General features: G+C 41.8%; 1 protein-coding gene and 1 pseudogene across 2 annotated transcripts in view; one reads left to right on the forward strand and one right to left on the reverse strand.

The window, feature by feature from the left end:
• Positions 1-5009: 5009 nt before the first annotated feature.
• The window catches only part of DCUN1D1 (defective in cullin neddylation 1 domain containing 1), a 30464-nt gene continuing 18119 nt past the window's right edge, over positions 5010-17354 (forward strand). The window contains exon 1 of the mRNA XM_082624555.1: positions 5010-5153. Coding sequence (XP_082480681.1) covers positions 5151-5153 — 3 coding nt within the window. The 5' untranslated portion in view covers positions 5010-5150. The remainder of the gene's footprint in view (positions 5154-17354) is intronic.
• Positions 13009-14143, reverse strand: LOC309806712 (annotated as a pseudogene). The gene has a single exon. The product of its transcript is annotated as an uncharacterized misc_RNA (transcript).

Raw genomic sequence — 17354 nt, forward strand, 5'->3', positions numbered from 1 at the left:
CCTGGGATTCTAGTTGATCATCTAGCCTGCTACCTGTAGAACTGTTTCAGTCATTATGATTTCAATGAATTCACTCATTGCAGCTGAGCAGAATTGTTCTAGACAGATACCTGGGCTGAGCCACAGTATCATGTAGGAAGGAACAAGCTGAGCAAGGCAGGGAGGTCCAGGATGGACCTCCTGGGACAGTAGGGCATTGTGACATCATCAGTGATGGTCTCAGATGGTTTCCCGTTGCTGGCCCTCCAGTCTCAGCTGTTACTGCAAATTCCGTTCCTCCAGCATGAGTGTGGAGCAGCTAAAATCAACAGATTCACATGTACCTTGAGATGAATATTCCCATTTTCCTATTTAGAAGGTGACCCACTGGAATACTGCTTTTATTGGCTCTTTTGTGTGAAGAGGACAATGGTGTCCAGTTTCCTAGGGACACTCCTTGAAGTTTATTCTCTTGTCCTGATTAAGGATTCCTTTACAAATGATTCAGAATGTTGGGGAAAGAGTCTCAGGCAGTCATTTCTTTGGCTTCACTGGTAACATTTATCAAGGACAGGAGCGCCCGAAACCTTCCACCTCTTCCCCTACTCTGGTGAGTTTGGTGTGAATTTGGGACCATGGTTCTCACATTAGACATCCCTGTCCTTGAGGCCTAATCCTGTCTGCTGTACCTTTAAAAAGTTATAATTCTGGACTGATAAAATCTAAATGTCATGTTTCACTCTAACTAAAATAGGTTGCATTGGTCAGTCTCATTTACTCTTACATATTTATAAATAGGCAAGCTTGAATTCAATAAGCACGTTTATATAAATGTTGGGCAAAACTGAGTCCACCCAAGTTAAGTGTGGGAGGGTGGTGGCTGTGTGTCCCAGACTAGTTCCTTTGAACTGTAACTATGTCTACATAGTTACCCTGCAAGCTTAATTTTAGCTAGATGAACTACCAGAAATGTTAGCAATCTGTCTTTTCAGATTGCTTATGCTCTTTCTCTTTGCTGAAAGATAGATTTTAAAAGTATGGAATCCTTGGTTTTACATGTTTCTTTAAACAGACTTGTAACAATTTTATCAGCAAATATACATATCTTAACATGAATTTTTAAACATCTGAGGCAACAATTATTTTCAAATAGTTGCATGTTTTACCTTGAAAAATTATACTATGTACAAATACTGTATACTTGTCTATGTATCTATAAGTATACAGTGACTATATATGTGTGTATGCGTTTTCTCCATATATACACACACACATGTGTGTGTGTATATATACATATGTGTATCTATATATCGATACCTTTTCCATATCTATGTATAGATACAGATATCTATCTTGTGGGGGAGAGGGAGAATGATAGTGGATTTCAGCTAGATGTTTCTATCTTATTTGTCTTGTTATATTGAAATTGTCACTGCAGAAAATCTTTATAAATTCTCTACTTAAGAAACCTCAACTTCTTAACAAATACTTGAAACCTCATAACATAAAAAGTGATATGAACATGGTAATGAATATTCTTTAGTTAATTAAATCTTGTAATTTATGCTTTATCTTCAGGATTTTTCCATTTAAAAAGTAATCAGGACAATTTTAACAAGTATGTTTCTCTAACTCAATAACGATTGAGTAATAATTCTCCACTTCACATTCAGTACTGTAGCTTGGAAGTGTAGTAATGGGTACAGTTGCTACTACATTTACCATCTGACCATATGGTATAACATACATCTGCCAAGGAGGAAAGACATTCCATTACAATAACAAACAATATAGGCACAGTCTTAAGGCAGGTAAGACATCAATTAGATAACTTCTTTCTTTTAATTTATCCAGGTATTGCCACGTAGCATATATATATATATATATATATATATATATATATATATATCTCCTATATGCTCGGCACTGATTTTTAAAAATATTTATTTATTTATTTATTTACATTGGCTGCATCGGGTCTTAGTTGTGGCACACAGGAGCTTCATTGCGGCACGTGGGCTCTCTAGTTGTGGCCCTCATGCTCAGTAGTTGCAGCACGTGGGCTTAGTTGCCCCCGCGGCATGTGGGATCTTAGTTCCTGACCAGGGATTGAACCCGTGTCCCCTGAATTGGAAAGCGGATTCTTAACCACTGGACCACCAGGGAAGTCCCTCGGCACTCATTTTGACACTGAAAACTCAAAGATGTGTGCAACTGGGTCTCTGGCCTGGAGCAGTGCACAACCTGGCAGGGGAAGTCATGGAAGCTAATAATTATCATATGTCATAAGTGTAATAGAAGTATATACAAGCAGTCACAGAAGTACAGAAGGAGAAACATACCTACCAGCTGGAATCCAGGTGATGAGGTCAGCAGATAATCACAGAGAAGATGGTCTTTGAGTTGAGTGTGAGGTCTTGGTAGGAAATACAGTGTGGTGGTTAAGAGAATAGAGTCTGTAGCCAGACTATCTGGGTTTAGGTCCCAGCTCTACTACATATCAGCTGAGGAACATTTGGCATGTTATTTAACCTCTCCATGTTTCAGTTTCTTCCTTGGTAGAATGGGCATAATCATTGGTCATAGTTCATAGGTTGAAGTGAGGATTATGTGAGTTAGAATGTGTCGTGGGTTTAAAACAGTGCCTGGTACATGGAAAGCCCTCAGTCAGTGTTAGCCAGTCCTCCAGGGATAGCAGAATGAGAAATGGCAGGTTTGGATTTTTAAAACTGAAATATGAGGTGTATTTGTGTGGGAGGTGGTGGAAAACAGCAAGGTGAGTGGACAGATTATGGGGAGAGAGCCTTGTACGCCACACCAAAGAGGCTCACGTTTATGGAGCCCAACAAGAGTTTTAAGGATGAAATTCAGATTTGTGTTATAGAAAGAGAACTCTGGAGCGGTGGGGAAAGAGTAGAGGCCAGAACATTGGTTAAGAGGCTGTTGATGAGAAGAGAGATAATATAGGCTTGGCTGAGGGATAGAGAATAGAATGCAGATACAAAGTTATTTAGGTGGTAAAACTGATGAGGTTTGGTGAGCTATTAGATTAAGGTGGATGAAGTAGAAGGAGTTGTGAATAACTTAGATTTCTGGCTTGGATGATCTGGTAAAAAGACAGGAGGAAAAGCAGGTTTGGGGATAAGGTTTTGGATTTGTCAAGATTGACAGGCCTGTGGAGTAACCAAAATTAGTGTGTAGGCCTGCCACTCAGGACCTCAAAGCCAAGATTTAGGACTCCTCAAGACACAGGTAGTAGTTGACATTGTGGGAATGTGAGTAAGAGCATGACACAGCTCATATACAGGAAGAGATTCAGGGATAGTTCTGGAAAGCCCACGATTTAAGAGCCAAAGAGAGCTGAGCCAGCCAAGGAGAGTGGTCACAGAGGAAGGAGGAAACACAGAAGAAAGTGGATCATGGCAAATGATGGAGAGGGAATTTAAGGAAGAAGTGTTCTAATGCAGGAGAGAGGTCAAGTAGAATGAGAACTAAGAGCCGTTTGCTGGAGTTGGCAATTAGGAAAAAGAGCTTAAAACCCATGAGGTATTACCTCAGTGAAGTATAACAGTATGGGGAAAGAGATACAGTGGACCCTCTTCATTAAGACCCTAGATGTTAGTTGATATTTCAGGTCAAATGCTAGGTGAATTCCTGGAGAACATCCATTGATGTGGTCCAGCTTCAGGCTTGCTGCACAAGGCAGATCTGGCCTGTCCTGACCAAGCTGTTTTCCCAGAGCCTAGCAAGGAGACTGGCACATTAATATGTATACACTGAAGGTTGTTGAAAGGAATCGATGTATGCTTAGTGGTGGCCCAGGATCTGTTTTGGTAGAGTCCCTGGAGCTCCTGATACATGGCTGCTCCAGGAAGTGTTAGGAGGCCCCCAGGAGTTGCCAAAGAAGTTCTGTTGCTTTGATAAGAATTTCAAAGCCATAAAGTTATAGGGTTGATCTGGCAGACTATGCCAGGGTTGGGGGGAAAAGGATGTTGCTGAGTACAGCGATAACAGGTGAGGGTGATAATGCTTCCACTCAGGTTGGTTCTGTTCTGAAACACAGATTTTTTGGCTCAGTCTTAGATGTGATTTTCTGATGTTTGCTTTATTACCTGTTTTTCTTATTTCCTTCCTTTGTGTTTGAAAGTGTCTCATCTCTTCAATTGGATAGTCAATTTCTTAAGGGCAGGGACCACTCCAAAGAGTCTTTTCTACTCCCTGCAGCACATACTTGTCCACTTGACCCCCAGCAGAGAATCCTGGTACCCTCAGCCGTAGCAGACTTAGAACCAAAATTAGGACAAGCCTGACATCAACCCTCAGTAAAAAAGATGTTCGTTACTTCCCAAAACTTTACCATAGGAAGGTCGAACTAAGCGGATATTTAGAGAAAGTGGTAGGCGCTGATATCTGCCACCAGTGTGGCATGAATGGGGCCCTGAATGCTCAGTCTTCCTCGCCTGGAACCCTAGGGCCATCCCACCAGTCTTCCTGTGGACACAGGTCTGGTTAGAGTCTGGGCCATTCCAAAGGGCATTCCAGCTCCCACATGGCTAGACTAAGGTCTCCTCTGACATGTTCACGTGGGGAACCCGACGCAGTCCAGACACTGGACTGGGAGAAGAAAACACTTGGTGACGGAGGTGTTTTTACTGTTTTCTTCCTTTTTGCGGGGGGGGATATTTATGCGGAGGGGTGGTTTGGGACGGATCTAGCGCCTCAGTCCTAGCCCTTCCAAGCGCCCCCAGCTGCATAAGTTATCGGCCACAGCTCTTGCCCTCCTCGAGACGGTGTAGACACGGCCCTGGCCATCGGACGGCGGAAGGAGCGCGTAGGAAGCGGAGGTGGTGTCGCCCGGCCCCCCGCCCGCCGGGCGCGGCGGGAGGATGTCGGCGCGCGCAGCGTGTGCGTCGCCCCCGGCCCCCCCCGCGCCCCCCGCCCGGGGGGACCCTCGCGCCCAGGGGAAGCCCCGCGCGGGGCGCCCGCCGCCCGCCCGCCCCAGTCCCTCCGCCTCCCGGAGGCCCGGGGCTGCCTCTTCGGGCCGCGCTGGGGCCGCCCCGCACTGCGCATGAGCGGGAGCCCGGCGAGCCCGTGAGAGGAGCCGCCGCCGCCGCCGCCGTCCATTCGCTGCGGAGCCGGAGGAGGAGGGGAGAGGCCTGGAGGACACCAACATGGTGAGGCACTGCGGCCGCCCGCCCCGCCGGCTGGGGGCCGGCGCAGCCGCGCACCCCCGCCCCGGCCGCCCTCCGCCCCGGGGCGACCCTGCCGCCCCGAGCTTCGGCCCGCGGCCTCCGTCCAGCTCCCCGGCGGGGCTCTCCTCCCCGCCTCTCCCTTCCTCCTTCGCCCCTTCCCGCCCGGGCGCCGCTGCTACGCGAGAGCCGAGGAGGCGGAGCGGAGCCGGGCCTAGTCGGGAGCCCCGGGTAGTTTGGGGCGCGGGGAGCGGCCCCGGGTGCCCCTTGCTGGGCCCGGCGCGGCTAGGGTAGGCGTTGGGGCTGGGGGAGGGGATGGGGCAAAGGCTCTGTCTCTGCCCGGCCCCCACGCTGGCTCCATTGTGTCTGGCCGGGGACCGGGGTCCGGGGTTCCGGGTGAGGAGCCTCCCCCCGCCCGGAGCCGGGGCTTCCCCCTCCGCTCCGCCGGGGAGAAGGAAAGACTTTCCCGGCTCTCCCCTCCCTCCTCCGCTCCGGCTCCAACACCCCTCAAGTCTCCAGGCAGTTTTGCTTGGGGCGGGGTAACAGCTCTTTTCCTTTCTCCATCACCTCTCGATGCGCCCCGTAGTCCTGGAAAATGGGAGTTTCACTGGCCAGTTGGTGGAGGTTATATTTACCTCTCTACTGAGAACATGGGAGACCGCTGAGCTTGGGGGACGTGGGGGGGAGGGGGGAGTACGGAAGTGCAACCTGTTCTCATTTCATAAAATTAGGAGAAACAGACTTGCTACCTTTTGGGCACATATTTTATTTCCTTGGGGTGGGAGGAGTAATTGCTTTATTATGCCAGTTAAAAACCATTCGTGATGTTTAAAAAACAGTTTGTCAAGTTAGTGCCCTCTCCCTTTTTTGTTTGGAAAATGTCTTACAAGCTTGAAGACATGGTATTCAAGTTATCTGTTTACATTTTGGTAATTATGTACCTGATTATTGGACTTTATGTTTTTCAGAAGCTATGTTTTAGTATTATAATCTGAGCATGAGTTGAATTCCATGCAGGTTACTGTATGAATAGACAGTGAAAATGATGTTCTTGTCCTTTTGCTCATGGGGAACATAAAGGCCTCTTTGAGGAGGGTGTATGTGTGTGTCTGTTAAGGGAATGCCCCGGTGTCTTGTTTTTAGCTGGTCTTATTTCTGCTGTATGACACTTACCTAGTCTCAGCCTCCAACTTGGCAGAATTTTGGTGTCTCGCGTATGGATATGTGGTTTAGTTTGCCATATATTCAAGAACTTAGGTTCTGTGGTAAGTTCCATGAAAGTTTACCATTTGTATTTGTAAGAAAACTTTGCCATAAAGTACAGGTGAATGTTTAGATTGATGTTACAATGTTTAAAGATCCACCAGGGCGGCTAAACAGTTTCCAATTTCTTAAGCATTTTGACGGTCATAGACATTACTCCTGAAGTTTCCAGACTCTTGGCTTGTACGAGTATGCTTGAAGTAATGAAATGTAATTCCCCGGTAAACACTCTGAGAGCATTGAAATGTGTTCTGCTCATAATAGTCTCCAATCAGCATCATCCTCTGGAATCCAAAGTGTTGATAATGCTCATTACTTGTTACGAATTCAGGAGTCATGTGGTTCATATGAGAGTTCAGCTTGTATTGGAGCTTGTAAGCTTCTATCCTTTTACTACTATTAAATTAGCTAGTTTTGGAACTTAGCCATAACTATTTAATTACACTACTAATGACAGGATAGCGCTAACTTAAAACACGTTTTGTGGCTGAACTCAGATCATGTCACTAGAATTGTCTTGGTATGCTCTTGTTAGTTTGGAAACTAAATCACCATGGGCCCTAATAGAAGTTAGGCCATAAGAATTTCCTAGTTAAGTTTTTCATTGTAAATTTATTTTACTTATTATTTCTTGATACAATTTTGGGGCTAATGTTTTTCTGTGTGTGTAATGCAGCCCATTTCTAGAGCACATGTTATATTGTCAATTCTGGGGCAAATTTAAATGACAGGATATCTGAATATGTTGTGGAAGAAAAAAAAATTGTTCGTTCAACCTACCTGACACCCACATAGAAAGGCCAAAAATAGCTCCAAAACTAGACAATATTCTGTTACCCCTGAAAACCTTTTTAAAAAGTGTTTGATTTCTGGCTTGTTTTCTTATTTGTAAGAGGACAGGATTTGATGATTTCCAAAGTTACATTCAGCTAAAAATTTTGATTTTAATTATTTTTCTTAGATGTGTGAGAAGTTTGTATACTATGTAACCTACTAGATTTTTATAGACTCACGGCATCATAGAATTTTTAGACCTGAAATGGCTTCAGAGATCATCTAATTTACTCCTCTTCCCTTTTACAGAAAAAGAAATTGAAGATCAAGGAGGTTTTGAGGTTCAAGTTTGCAAAATTGTTAGTTGCAGAACTGAAACTAACTTTTCCTGGTTTTACTGTTTCCCCCAGTATTTGTGGTACATGTAATCTTTTAACTCATATGAAATCTAAAGAAATGGTTGAAAATTGGATTTGAAATTAATTTACTCATTTAAACAGAGGGAAACCCAAGTGTTATTAGTGAAAATGTTAAATAACAAAATTCAAATTAATGATTAAGGGTGTTAATTTACTGTTTTTAATGTTTTTTTAAAAATATGTGGACTTATAATTTAAGATTATATTTTCAACAAATATCAGAGTTTGTAAGTCCAGATTAATGTAGGCCTGTTGAAGGTTGTCTCTGTAGAACTCGTTTCACATTGTTTTGCATATACATAAGTAATTAAGGGAGGGCCTTAACTAATTTTAATAATTATTTCTTAAATGCCTACCATGTGCCAGGCACTGTTCTAGGCACTGAGGATATGGATATACACACATGTATTTTTATATAAATATATATATATATATTCCCCCCCACACTGAAAAAATAAAAATCCCTACCGTGGTGAGGGTTACATTTTAGTAGGGAGAGACAAATAATAAACATAGCATATATTTTTCTTCCTTACTATGTTAGAAGGTGTTAAGGGCTATGGGAGAAAAGCAGTGTTATGGAGGAGAATTGGGAGTGTTGGGGCACAGTGGATTTGGGGTTGCAAAATGGTGTTTGCACCACTGATGAAGTGGGTTTTGAGCTGACTAGGAGATGAAAGAGTAAGCCATGCACAGATGTGGTCAGAGAGAGTTTGAGGAGCACTGAGTCCAGTGTGGCTGGGGTAACGTGGGGGGAGAGGGGCATGTTGGGAGTTGGAACAGATGAGGTCTGAGTGGTAAGGAGTGGAGATGGGCATGGGTGGCTATTGTAAGGATGTTATTGTGTTTTTACTCCAAGAGAAATGGGAAGCCAGTGAAGGATTCTGAGTAGTATGATAGACTTTGTTTCTACTCGCTCATAGTGTCCTATTAAAATTATAGGATACATAATTATCTTCAAAGCAGTTTTTAAAGACAACTTATGCAGTTTCTGTGTGCAGAGTTTTGAATTCTGATTAAGATGACTGTCCAATATTCAGTAAAAACTAGTTGAACATCAAGTTTACCTAGCCATGCTGGTTAATAAAAACAACACAACGCAATCTCTTTTGTAGATTGCTTTTGAGTATGTTCTTGTAGTTTGCATGTTGTTTAATGACTGTATGCAAAAATCTGGGCCTTTGGGAAGGAAGAAGGACTTTAATCTTTACTGAGAACATACGTCTGCTAGTCAGACAATTCACAACTCTTATTTTATCTCCACTCCAGTTTGTGAGATAGGTATTGCTACCTTCTTTTAACATACCTGAAAAAGGAGGTTTAGTGTTTCTGAAGAGATGGGCAAGGTAAAGAGCTAGTATATGACAGAGCCGGGATTAGAAGCCCGGTCTCTGGTTCCAGTTTATTTACTCCTCCTCCTTTTTTTTTTTTTTTTTTTTTTAAAAAAACCCAGCAAGCACCCCTTCCGTATAGGTGTGGAATTTTTGATTGGTTTCACTCTGGTTTCTTCCTTATATTGAATAGTGACCTAGTTGTTTACATATCAAATCAGATGATCTGATGTAAACATTTAAGTAATTGAAAAATTAGAACTTTTTTGATACATATGGTAAAAAAAGTTGAAAGTAAATTTAACTTGTGGTTTTTTTGTTTTGTTTTTTAAGTTTTAAAAGAGCTGATTTCATTTGAGTCAAGTGGCTCTTTTGATTTTGGCTTTGTAGGTTGGGTCAAGCATAATGAAAATCTGTGAGAAAGCCCCCTTTTAAATTTGAGTGTGTTGTTGTTCAGGTTGTGATAGTATTAGCCATGACATTTGATGAAGAGAGATAGTTCCAAATAGGATTCAGTTGCTTTGTGGACACAAACAAGCTCTTGAATAACCTGCTGACTATCTAGTTTACCTAGTCACTTTAGGTGTATACCCCCCACCTAAGAAAAAGCAAAAGCAGAAGGGGAAAATGCCACTGAAATGTCTTTCATCACTTTGTTGAATCCATTTTATATGATTAGTACCTAATCATTTAGAGTGATTAGGCTGCTTATTTGCATTGTAAAATTTTAAGAGAGATTTACTTTTCAACAGTCCTTTGCTGAAGAACTCTATTGCATTATACTTTCGAATCCCTCAACACTGAATAGTGTTCAGCAACAGAGATTAAGTTGAAGTACGTGGCCCATTCCTTTGTTATATTAGGATATTTTTGTTTCAGTAAACATTTAAAGCACTTACTTATTATACATAGGATTTTACCATTTCTAGATTTAGGACTTGAGTAGATACCAAATCTTAGAATTAGGAAATTTCATTTTTTGAGGATCATTTATTCTCTTTATGAAAAAAATATCCATGACTGTAGAATGCTAGTCATTATTATAAGTTCTTTAACTGTGGAACTTTAAAAATCTCATTTAATTCTTTGTTGTTGTTGTTTTGTTTTCACCTCAGTAATCTTTTTGTTAATTCAAGATTTCTTTAGAAAAGATGTTTCTGGAGAGGAGGAGCGAATTTAAATTAGCTGCCTTGACTACTTGTTACATGTTCAAGCACTAAGTTTGGGAGAATCAGTTGAAAGACGATGGCTAACACAAGTATTGTAAGGAGGTTATTTCTATCCCATTATCAAAGATAATCAGGAATTAGCAAAAATAACTTTTTAATAGTCAAAACAGTCTTCTGTAAACCAGAATCAAAACATTTATTCCATTTACAGTGGTAGTCATCTTTTGAAAAATAATTCTGAGGATGGGGAGGAGAAAATCCTTTAAATTTTCATTAATGGTATATTTTTTAAAAAACTTTGAGGAAAATTATTTAAAAGCCTACAAAACCAGTTTGAATCTTACAGATATACTTCTGAAATATTTTTTCAGGTGAATTGCCATTATATCAATATAAAACATAGTTGGGTACAATGTTTACACAGTATAGTATATTATTCCACTTTTGACTTAGAAGTAATGCAGCTCCTCTCAAAGAAGAGTTCATTGTAACTGTCATTCAAAGCGCAGGAAGTTTAGGGATGAATAATAAGACCCACAGGCCTACCATGAGTAACTATTCTATACTGCAGATGATAATTTACATGAATACTGGGGGTTTGGGTTTTTGTTTTGCTTAATATTTGAAATTGTATACATTTGCTTATATTATCTGGCTATGACCTGTACATGTTTCCCCCACCCCCTTCTGGGTTTCAAGCCTTCTCACTGGAAAAGGAAACCCTGACTTTCAGTGCCCCTAATTTTCCACCTCTGTATAGTTAAAGCTATAGATTTTGGCCATCTTTTTAAAAATAGACTATGACAGGACTATAAACACATTTTTTTCTTCCTGATGAATTACTTGTCTTAAAAATAACCAATCCACCTCTTCTCCCCTCCCCCCTTCCCAAAAAACCCTGAAAGGAAGTTCTATCCTTAAATTAGTCTTTTAGTTAGTAAGGGAATGTTTAATTTGCAATTTTTAGTCAGAATGCAAATTGTTTACATTTGAAAGGGAAAAGGTCAGTTGATTACTTATTTAACTTTTCCATAAAAATAGGTGAAGAAATATTGTTCACAATTCCCCTCTCTCCCCAGTGCACACAATAATTACTCAGTGGTTGCATTTTTGCCCTTTTTGTTTTCTCTCTTACTTGACGACTATGTAGAAGAAATGGAAAACTGCATGCCTTGAAGCCAGGCACCAGGGTTTCATTTCTGGCTCTGCTACTTTTTGGATAAGTCTGTTTAGATAAAACGAGCTCTGAGGCTTGGTCTCCTCATTGCTAAAACAGAATCAGTGATAACCACCTTGCAGAATTGTTAATAATTAAATATCTAGCACAGAGTTGGCACACAGTAGGAGCTCAAATAAACGTTAGCTGCCAGTGTTGTGATTATGGTGGTTGTTATTCTTTCTTATTTACATAAAATTTTTTCTCTGGAGTATATTCTTTGTGGACTTGTAAGGAGTCCTTACTATGTCCTAGTTACAGTTCTAAGAGTTTAACTTGAATTAGTTCAGATAACCTTCACACCCTATTTACAAATGAAGAAATTGTAGCACAGAGATTAAGTAATTTTCCCGATGTCACACAGCAATTAGGAGGCACAGGTGGAATTAAAATCCTGCCAGTTTGATTTGAGAGTCTGCACTCTTCACCTCTCTGCTGCAGGTGGAAGGGAAGAGAATTTCTAGCTACTCCTACCTAGATTCTTAGCCTGGCTTTCTGGTAGAACTTTACCTCTAGGTGAAAGTCTTCTCTAGGAGTAGGTAGTCTGGTTAGTTGAATTGATTTTTCTTGTACTTTTGACTTCAGACCTATAATCTGTGAGAAGGCCTTTTATAGATGAGTGGTTTGGGATATTGGTAACGTTTGGCTCTATCTGCTGAATACTATGTATCATATGTGGAAAGTATGATTTTCTGGACTTAAACCAGCTCTTCTAAATTTCAGATGAAGTTAAACTGTTAATCATATGGTAAACACATGAGAACAACATACAGAGCTTTTTTTTTTTTTTTTTTTTGCGGTACGCGGGGCTCTCACTGTTGTGGCCTCTCCCGTTGCAGAGCACAGGCTCTGGACACACAGGCTCAGCGACCATGGCTCACAGGCCTAGCCGCTCCGCAGCATGTGGGATCTTCCTGGACCGGGGCACGAACCCGTGTCCCCTGCATCAGCAGGCGGACTCTCAACCACTGCGCCACCAGGGAAGCCCAACATACAGAGCTTTTAATGAAAATTATGGGTGATCATTACAGTGTTTGATTTTTTAAACATTTTTTTGTGTGTGAAGTAGATTCATCAAATCCTGAGATAACTAGAATTGAGTTAGGAAATTAATTCCTTTAAAAATATAAAGGCCTTGGTGTCTTTTTTTCTGGAGTTTAGACTGAATTTGAAACTTAAGGGTGAGAGATTGAAATTTAAGGGTGAGATTCTATTCAGAATAATAGAAATAATGAATCTTAATTTTTTGCTTTTAAAAATGTTACCCATTAAAATTATTTTTATTTAACTAGAAAATAATTTTCCATGTTTATTGTTTTTCTTGATGGAAATACTTATAAGAGGAATTTTATAACTTTACGAGTTTTTTTTTTTTTTTTTTAAAGCTGTAGTTCCATTTATTATCCAGCAAACAGTAGGAGCTCCAGAGGAGGGGCCCAGCCTCGACACCCTCCCATTATTGCCATGGATTGCTTCCCCAACCTCGAGGGCCTAGAGGCGCTCGGCCTAGGGGGCGGTGGACCCAGCCCCGACTGCTGGGATGGAGCAGAGTCCAGATGGCCCTGGCCCTAGCGACCCCAGGCCTGTCTACCGAGGGCCAGCAGAGCCCCTCTTGGAGCCAGGCCGACCAGACTCTGGGCTGCTGGGTCCAGCTCCAGACAGGCTGGACTCTGAGTCCTGGACCCCAGCCTGGCTGGACCCTGGGATCCCGATTCCAGGTTCCAAGTGGGGTGGACTTAAGTCCCAGACTCTGGGCTAGGCCCGGGGCCTTCAGGGATGCAGCGGGTAGCTGCCTTTACGGCTGAGCTTCTGGGCCGGGGGAGCCTTCTCGGGTCAGGGGCCAGGGCTGGAGTTGGGACTGGATTCGGAGAGGGAGTCAATGTTGGCAGAGCGGGAGTGGCAGGCCCAGCAGAGAATGACCCAGAGCAGCAGCAGCAAGAAGCCTAGGAGGCCGTTGCAGATGATGGCAGTGAGGACCCCCTGGGAGATGGCTGCCCCCATGCCATGATGGGCAGCACCCTCAGACAAGCACAGACTGAGAAGCTGCCTCGATGGCAAGGCCCATGCTGAGGCGGGACTCTGGTATAGCCGGCCTTCCAAGGAGGCTGTCCTGTCCACACACTCAGTGATTCCCGGGCAGTGAAGATGTTCACCTGCAGTTCCGAGCCTGAGTTGAGCCCGGTGGGAGGGTCCCGGGTAGCGGGATGCTGGGCGCCGACTTCTGTCGGGAGCCTGCGGGTGGGGGGCGGGACAGTGGGAGGTGGGCAGGGGTGACGTCCCCTCCCCTGGCCCTCCCCGTGGCCGCTCCCCAGGGTGCAGCATTATTTTTTTATTATAGAGTTTTTCTGAATCCCTATTCTTCTATCACAGTAGACTTTGTAAGTTCAGTGGTCATACACTTGACTATATGATACTTGGCTACATCCAAAGTATTTGATTTTTTTACCCCAGATAAACTGTTATTTTATTTAATTAATTAATTTATTTATTTTTTGCGGTACGCGGGCCTCTCACTGCTGTGGCCCCTCCCGCCGCGGAGCACAGGCTCCGGACGCGCAGGCTCAGCGGCCATGGCTCACGGGCCCAGCCGCTCCGCGGCATGTGGGATCCTCCCGGACCAGGGCACGAACCCGCGTCCCCTGCATCGGCAGGCGGACTCTCAACCACTGCGCCACCAGGGAAGCCCCAAACTGTTTTTTAAATGTAATTCTTAAATTTCTTGAGTGGAAGAAAATTGCAAACATGCTAGATTTAAGTATTAATGTATATTGATAACCAGATTTTCTTTTATTTTGGAAAGATGAGTAAGTAGGTGCTTTTTACTGTTTAGATTATAGTAATAATAGTATTTCTAACTTTGGTAATCTTTGATGCAGTTATTAGCTTTCTATTACAAGAGACAGCATTTCTTTATCTCCCTCCCCCTCTTTCCTCCCTTCTTCCTTTCTCCTTCCCTCCCTTTTTGCTAGAATTAAAAATAATCATGGTATATTCTGTATTTTATACATTTTACATACTTAATCAATATTGAATTTCCTTGAAAATTTGGTAATCTCCAGATAGTTTTCACATTTGAGTCCTGAAGATTGTATTGCCTTATCTTATTTAATGACCACTCTAGTTTGTTCCTTTTAAATAAGTCTTAAATAGTATATACTACATTTGAGTGCTGAATCATTGTAGTTGTCATATGTTTTTGCTCTTAGGAAGATACCCACTGGGTTTGTAGTAGAAACAAAGACAACCCATCTGTTATTTCTTCCACCTCAGTTTTCTATCCACCCTCTCATCCCCTATAAAATAATTCTTTGCTGGTTAGATATCCTTTTTCTCTTCCTTAAGTTGATAGAAATTTAAACCTTTGAGCTGTACTCCGAAAATCAGAACACCTTGCCTGGTGCCCTCTTGTGGCCTGGGAAAAGGGGGTGAGAGTGTTGTAGCTCTCCTAAATAGGCTTGGGAAAAGGGCAGGTCTGTGTAGCCCACTCCAGCTTTCCTCTAGGACAGCCTTTGGGACTACAGAATTGAGTACATCCTCCGTAGTAGGAGAGCAAGTGTTAAGATTTATTCTAGGCACAGAGAGCTGACAGAGAAATGGTCAGAGTACATTTTAAGTACAAGAAAGGGGAGGGTACTTATCAGACTTTGCAGAAATGGAATTGCTTATTACTACTTGGCCTAGCAGGAACTCAGACTATCAGTTCTCTGCAAGGTATCACTCATTAGCCTCTGTGGTGTTGGAAATGGGTAGCTGCAACCCTTTTTCTTAAGATATATTGATATTGCCCCATGTACTGGAAATTTAAACCAGTTAAAATAGTTTCTATTTGCATATACATAGACGTTATTGATTACATATACTTTTATTTCAAATAAGATACAAAATGGAGTTAAATAATTCACTTACATAATTTTGTTATTAGTTTTTATGGATAAGACTGCTTTTTAACTTGGTCCCCCCAATTTTCTAATATCTTGCTTTCCAACAGGAAGTCAGTAGAGTGAACAACTCTTTTAGGCTTGCAGAAGTGACTTAAGCTGTGTTTTTCCTCCCTCTCTTCAACAAAACTGATTCAAGCTTCAGAGGAGAACACTGGATTTAATACTGTATGATAAAACCCCCAATAATCCTGATTGTTTTGCTGCCTTTAACTTTTAGGAGAATGGAAAAAGGTTATACAGAGAAGTTATGTCAGGTTTAATTATAAAGTAATTTCCAGGTTGTGGCCTGTAGTTGTTATACTTCTAGGTTAATCTCCAGTACTTTGTACAGCATTATACAGTGGTCAGTGATGATCATAGTGACCCTTAGGTACTTCCCTGTTCTTCGAAGGATTAAAACATATGTCAGTATACTATATCTCTTAGATACTGTATCTCTTATGTATACTATATCTTAGAAAGGTATACTAATTTTAAAAATAGCTCTCAGTAACAAAAGTTGAAATCAAAGTGGTTTCCTTTCAGTTAAACAGTATATTAAAATAAGACAGGTATCTTCCTTGGCATTTGATTTCATTATGGGTTTGTTGCAATTGAATAACATCTTGAGGAGATACTTTTCAAGAGGGAAGACTCCTAGACATTTGAGAGATGTGTCCCATAATAATATATGAGTTATCGGGTGTCCAGAAGTGGTAGAGTTATTTGTGAAATAATGAGAGGTTAGTGAATTTATAGTTTCTCAATTTTAATGGAGAACAGAGATTGAGATTTTAATCTGTAATCCTAAGCAATAACATATTTACAGAGAGAGAAGAGTATGGCTGACAGATTAGACTCCAGGGTATAAAAGATAGGGTTGGTTTTCATATTTGATTTTGCATAGTCTTATTTTTACTCTGTGGTAGGTAGAAATATTTATATCTTTGGTAGCCTTTTTCCTGAAAACCTAAAAAGGTTTATAAGTATGTACAGCAAGCAGTGTGATTTATGGAAAGATTACTAAGACCCAGATTCATGAGAGCTTTCTGTTCTTGTCCCATTTCTACTAATAATAACCTGGGTGATTTTTTTAAACAAATTCCTTAACCTTTGGGGTCTGTTCTCTCATCTGTACAATCAGGTGGTTGAGGTTTGTGATCTGTCAGTTTGGGCCAGATCAAAAATGCTGGGGTTTTCAGATGTGTTGCTTAAACCACAGAACACTGTATCTATTAATGTGTGCCCTCCTCACATGCTTTTTTCCCTTCATTTGCAATAATAGCTCAGGAAGAACCCAAGTATTTTGCTGAGAGATGGTATTAGGACTCGCGAGAGGGAAGAGTAATACTGGGGAGGCTGAAATTGCATAGGAGACCAGCTTGGGTGAGAGGAGAAAACGAACATGGCCCTTGATACTGGGAGAGAGTGGAGGGCCTAATTGCCTTGCTTCATTTTGCTTAGGGCTTAGGTCAGATGAGAAATGAATATGTGTCAACACAAGACCAGTGAGAAGGTTATTACAGTAGGAAGGCTGGTTAGAACGTCTGCTAGGTTCAGGCTAAGGGAAAGAGGTGATTCTTTCAGGGTAAAAAAGAGAGAATTCTGTGAAAAATTACCTTTGTTGGAAGGATGCGGGGTACTTGTTCATATTTCACTGCTTCTCATTTGACTGAAAATATGAGGAAATTCTATGGATAATTATCTTGGTTCCTGGGCATGCAAGGAGAAATGCAGAGTTCTCACATTCTGTTGCTTTCTCACATTGGTAAAAATAGCAAGAAAACAAGGGGGTAGGGTGGGGGTGAGGTTGGGGAGAATTGCACCCCATATTCTTTATAATGGGTTTTAGGACTGCAACAAATACCTGTTAATTTCATTGTTCCTCAGGGTCACTTGACTGTTCTGACTGGCTAAATAATGTCACCATTAGTGACATTAGTGGTGGTCTTCCTCACCACTCCTTAAGCATCCCTTAGAGCTTTGTTGCTTGGTTAAGGTTTTTTTTTTTTTTTTTTTTTTTTTTGCGGTACGAGGGCCTCTCACTGCTGTGGCCTCTCCCATTGCGGAGCACAGGCTCCGGACGCGCAGGCT

This window comes from Mesoplodon mirus (assembly GCF_964341445.2).
Source record: "Mesoplodon mirus genome assembly, chromosome: 6".
Classification (NCBI taxonomy): domain Eukaryota; kingdom Metazoa; phylum Chordata; class Mammalia; order Artiodactyla; family Ziphiidae; genus Mesoplodon; species Mesoplodon mirus.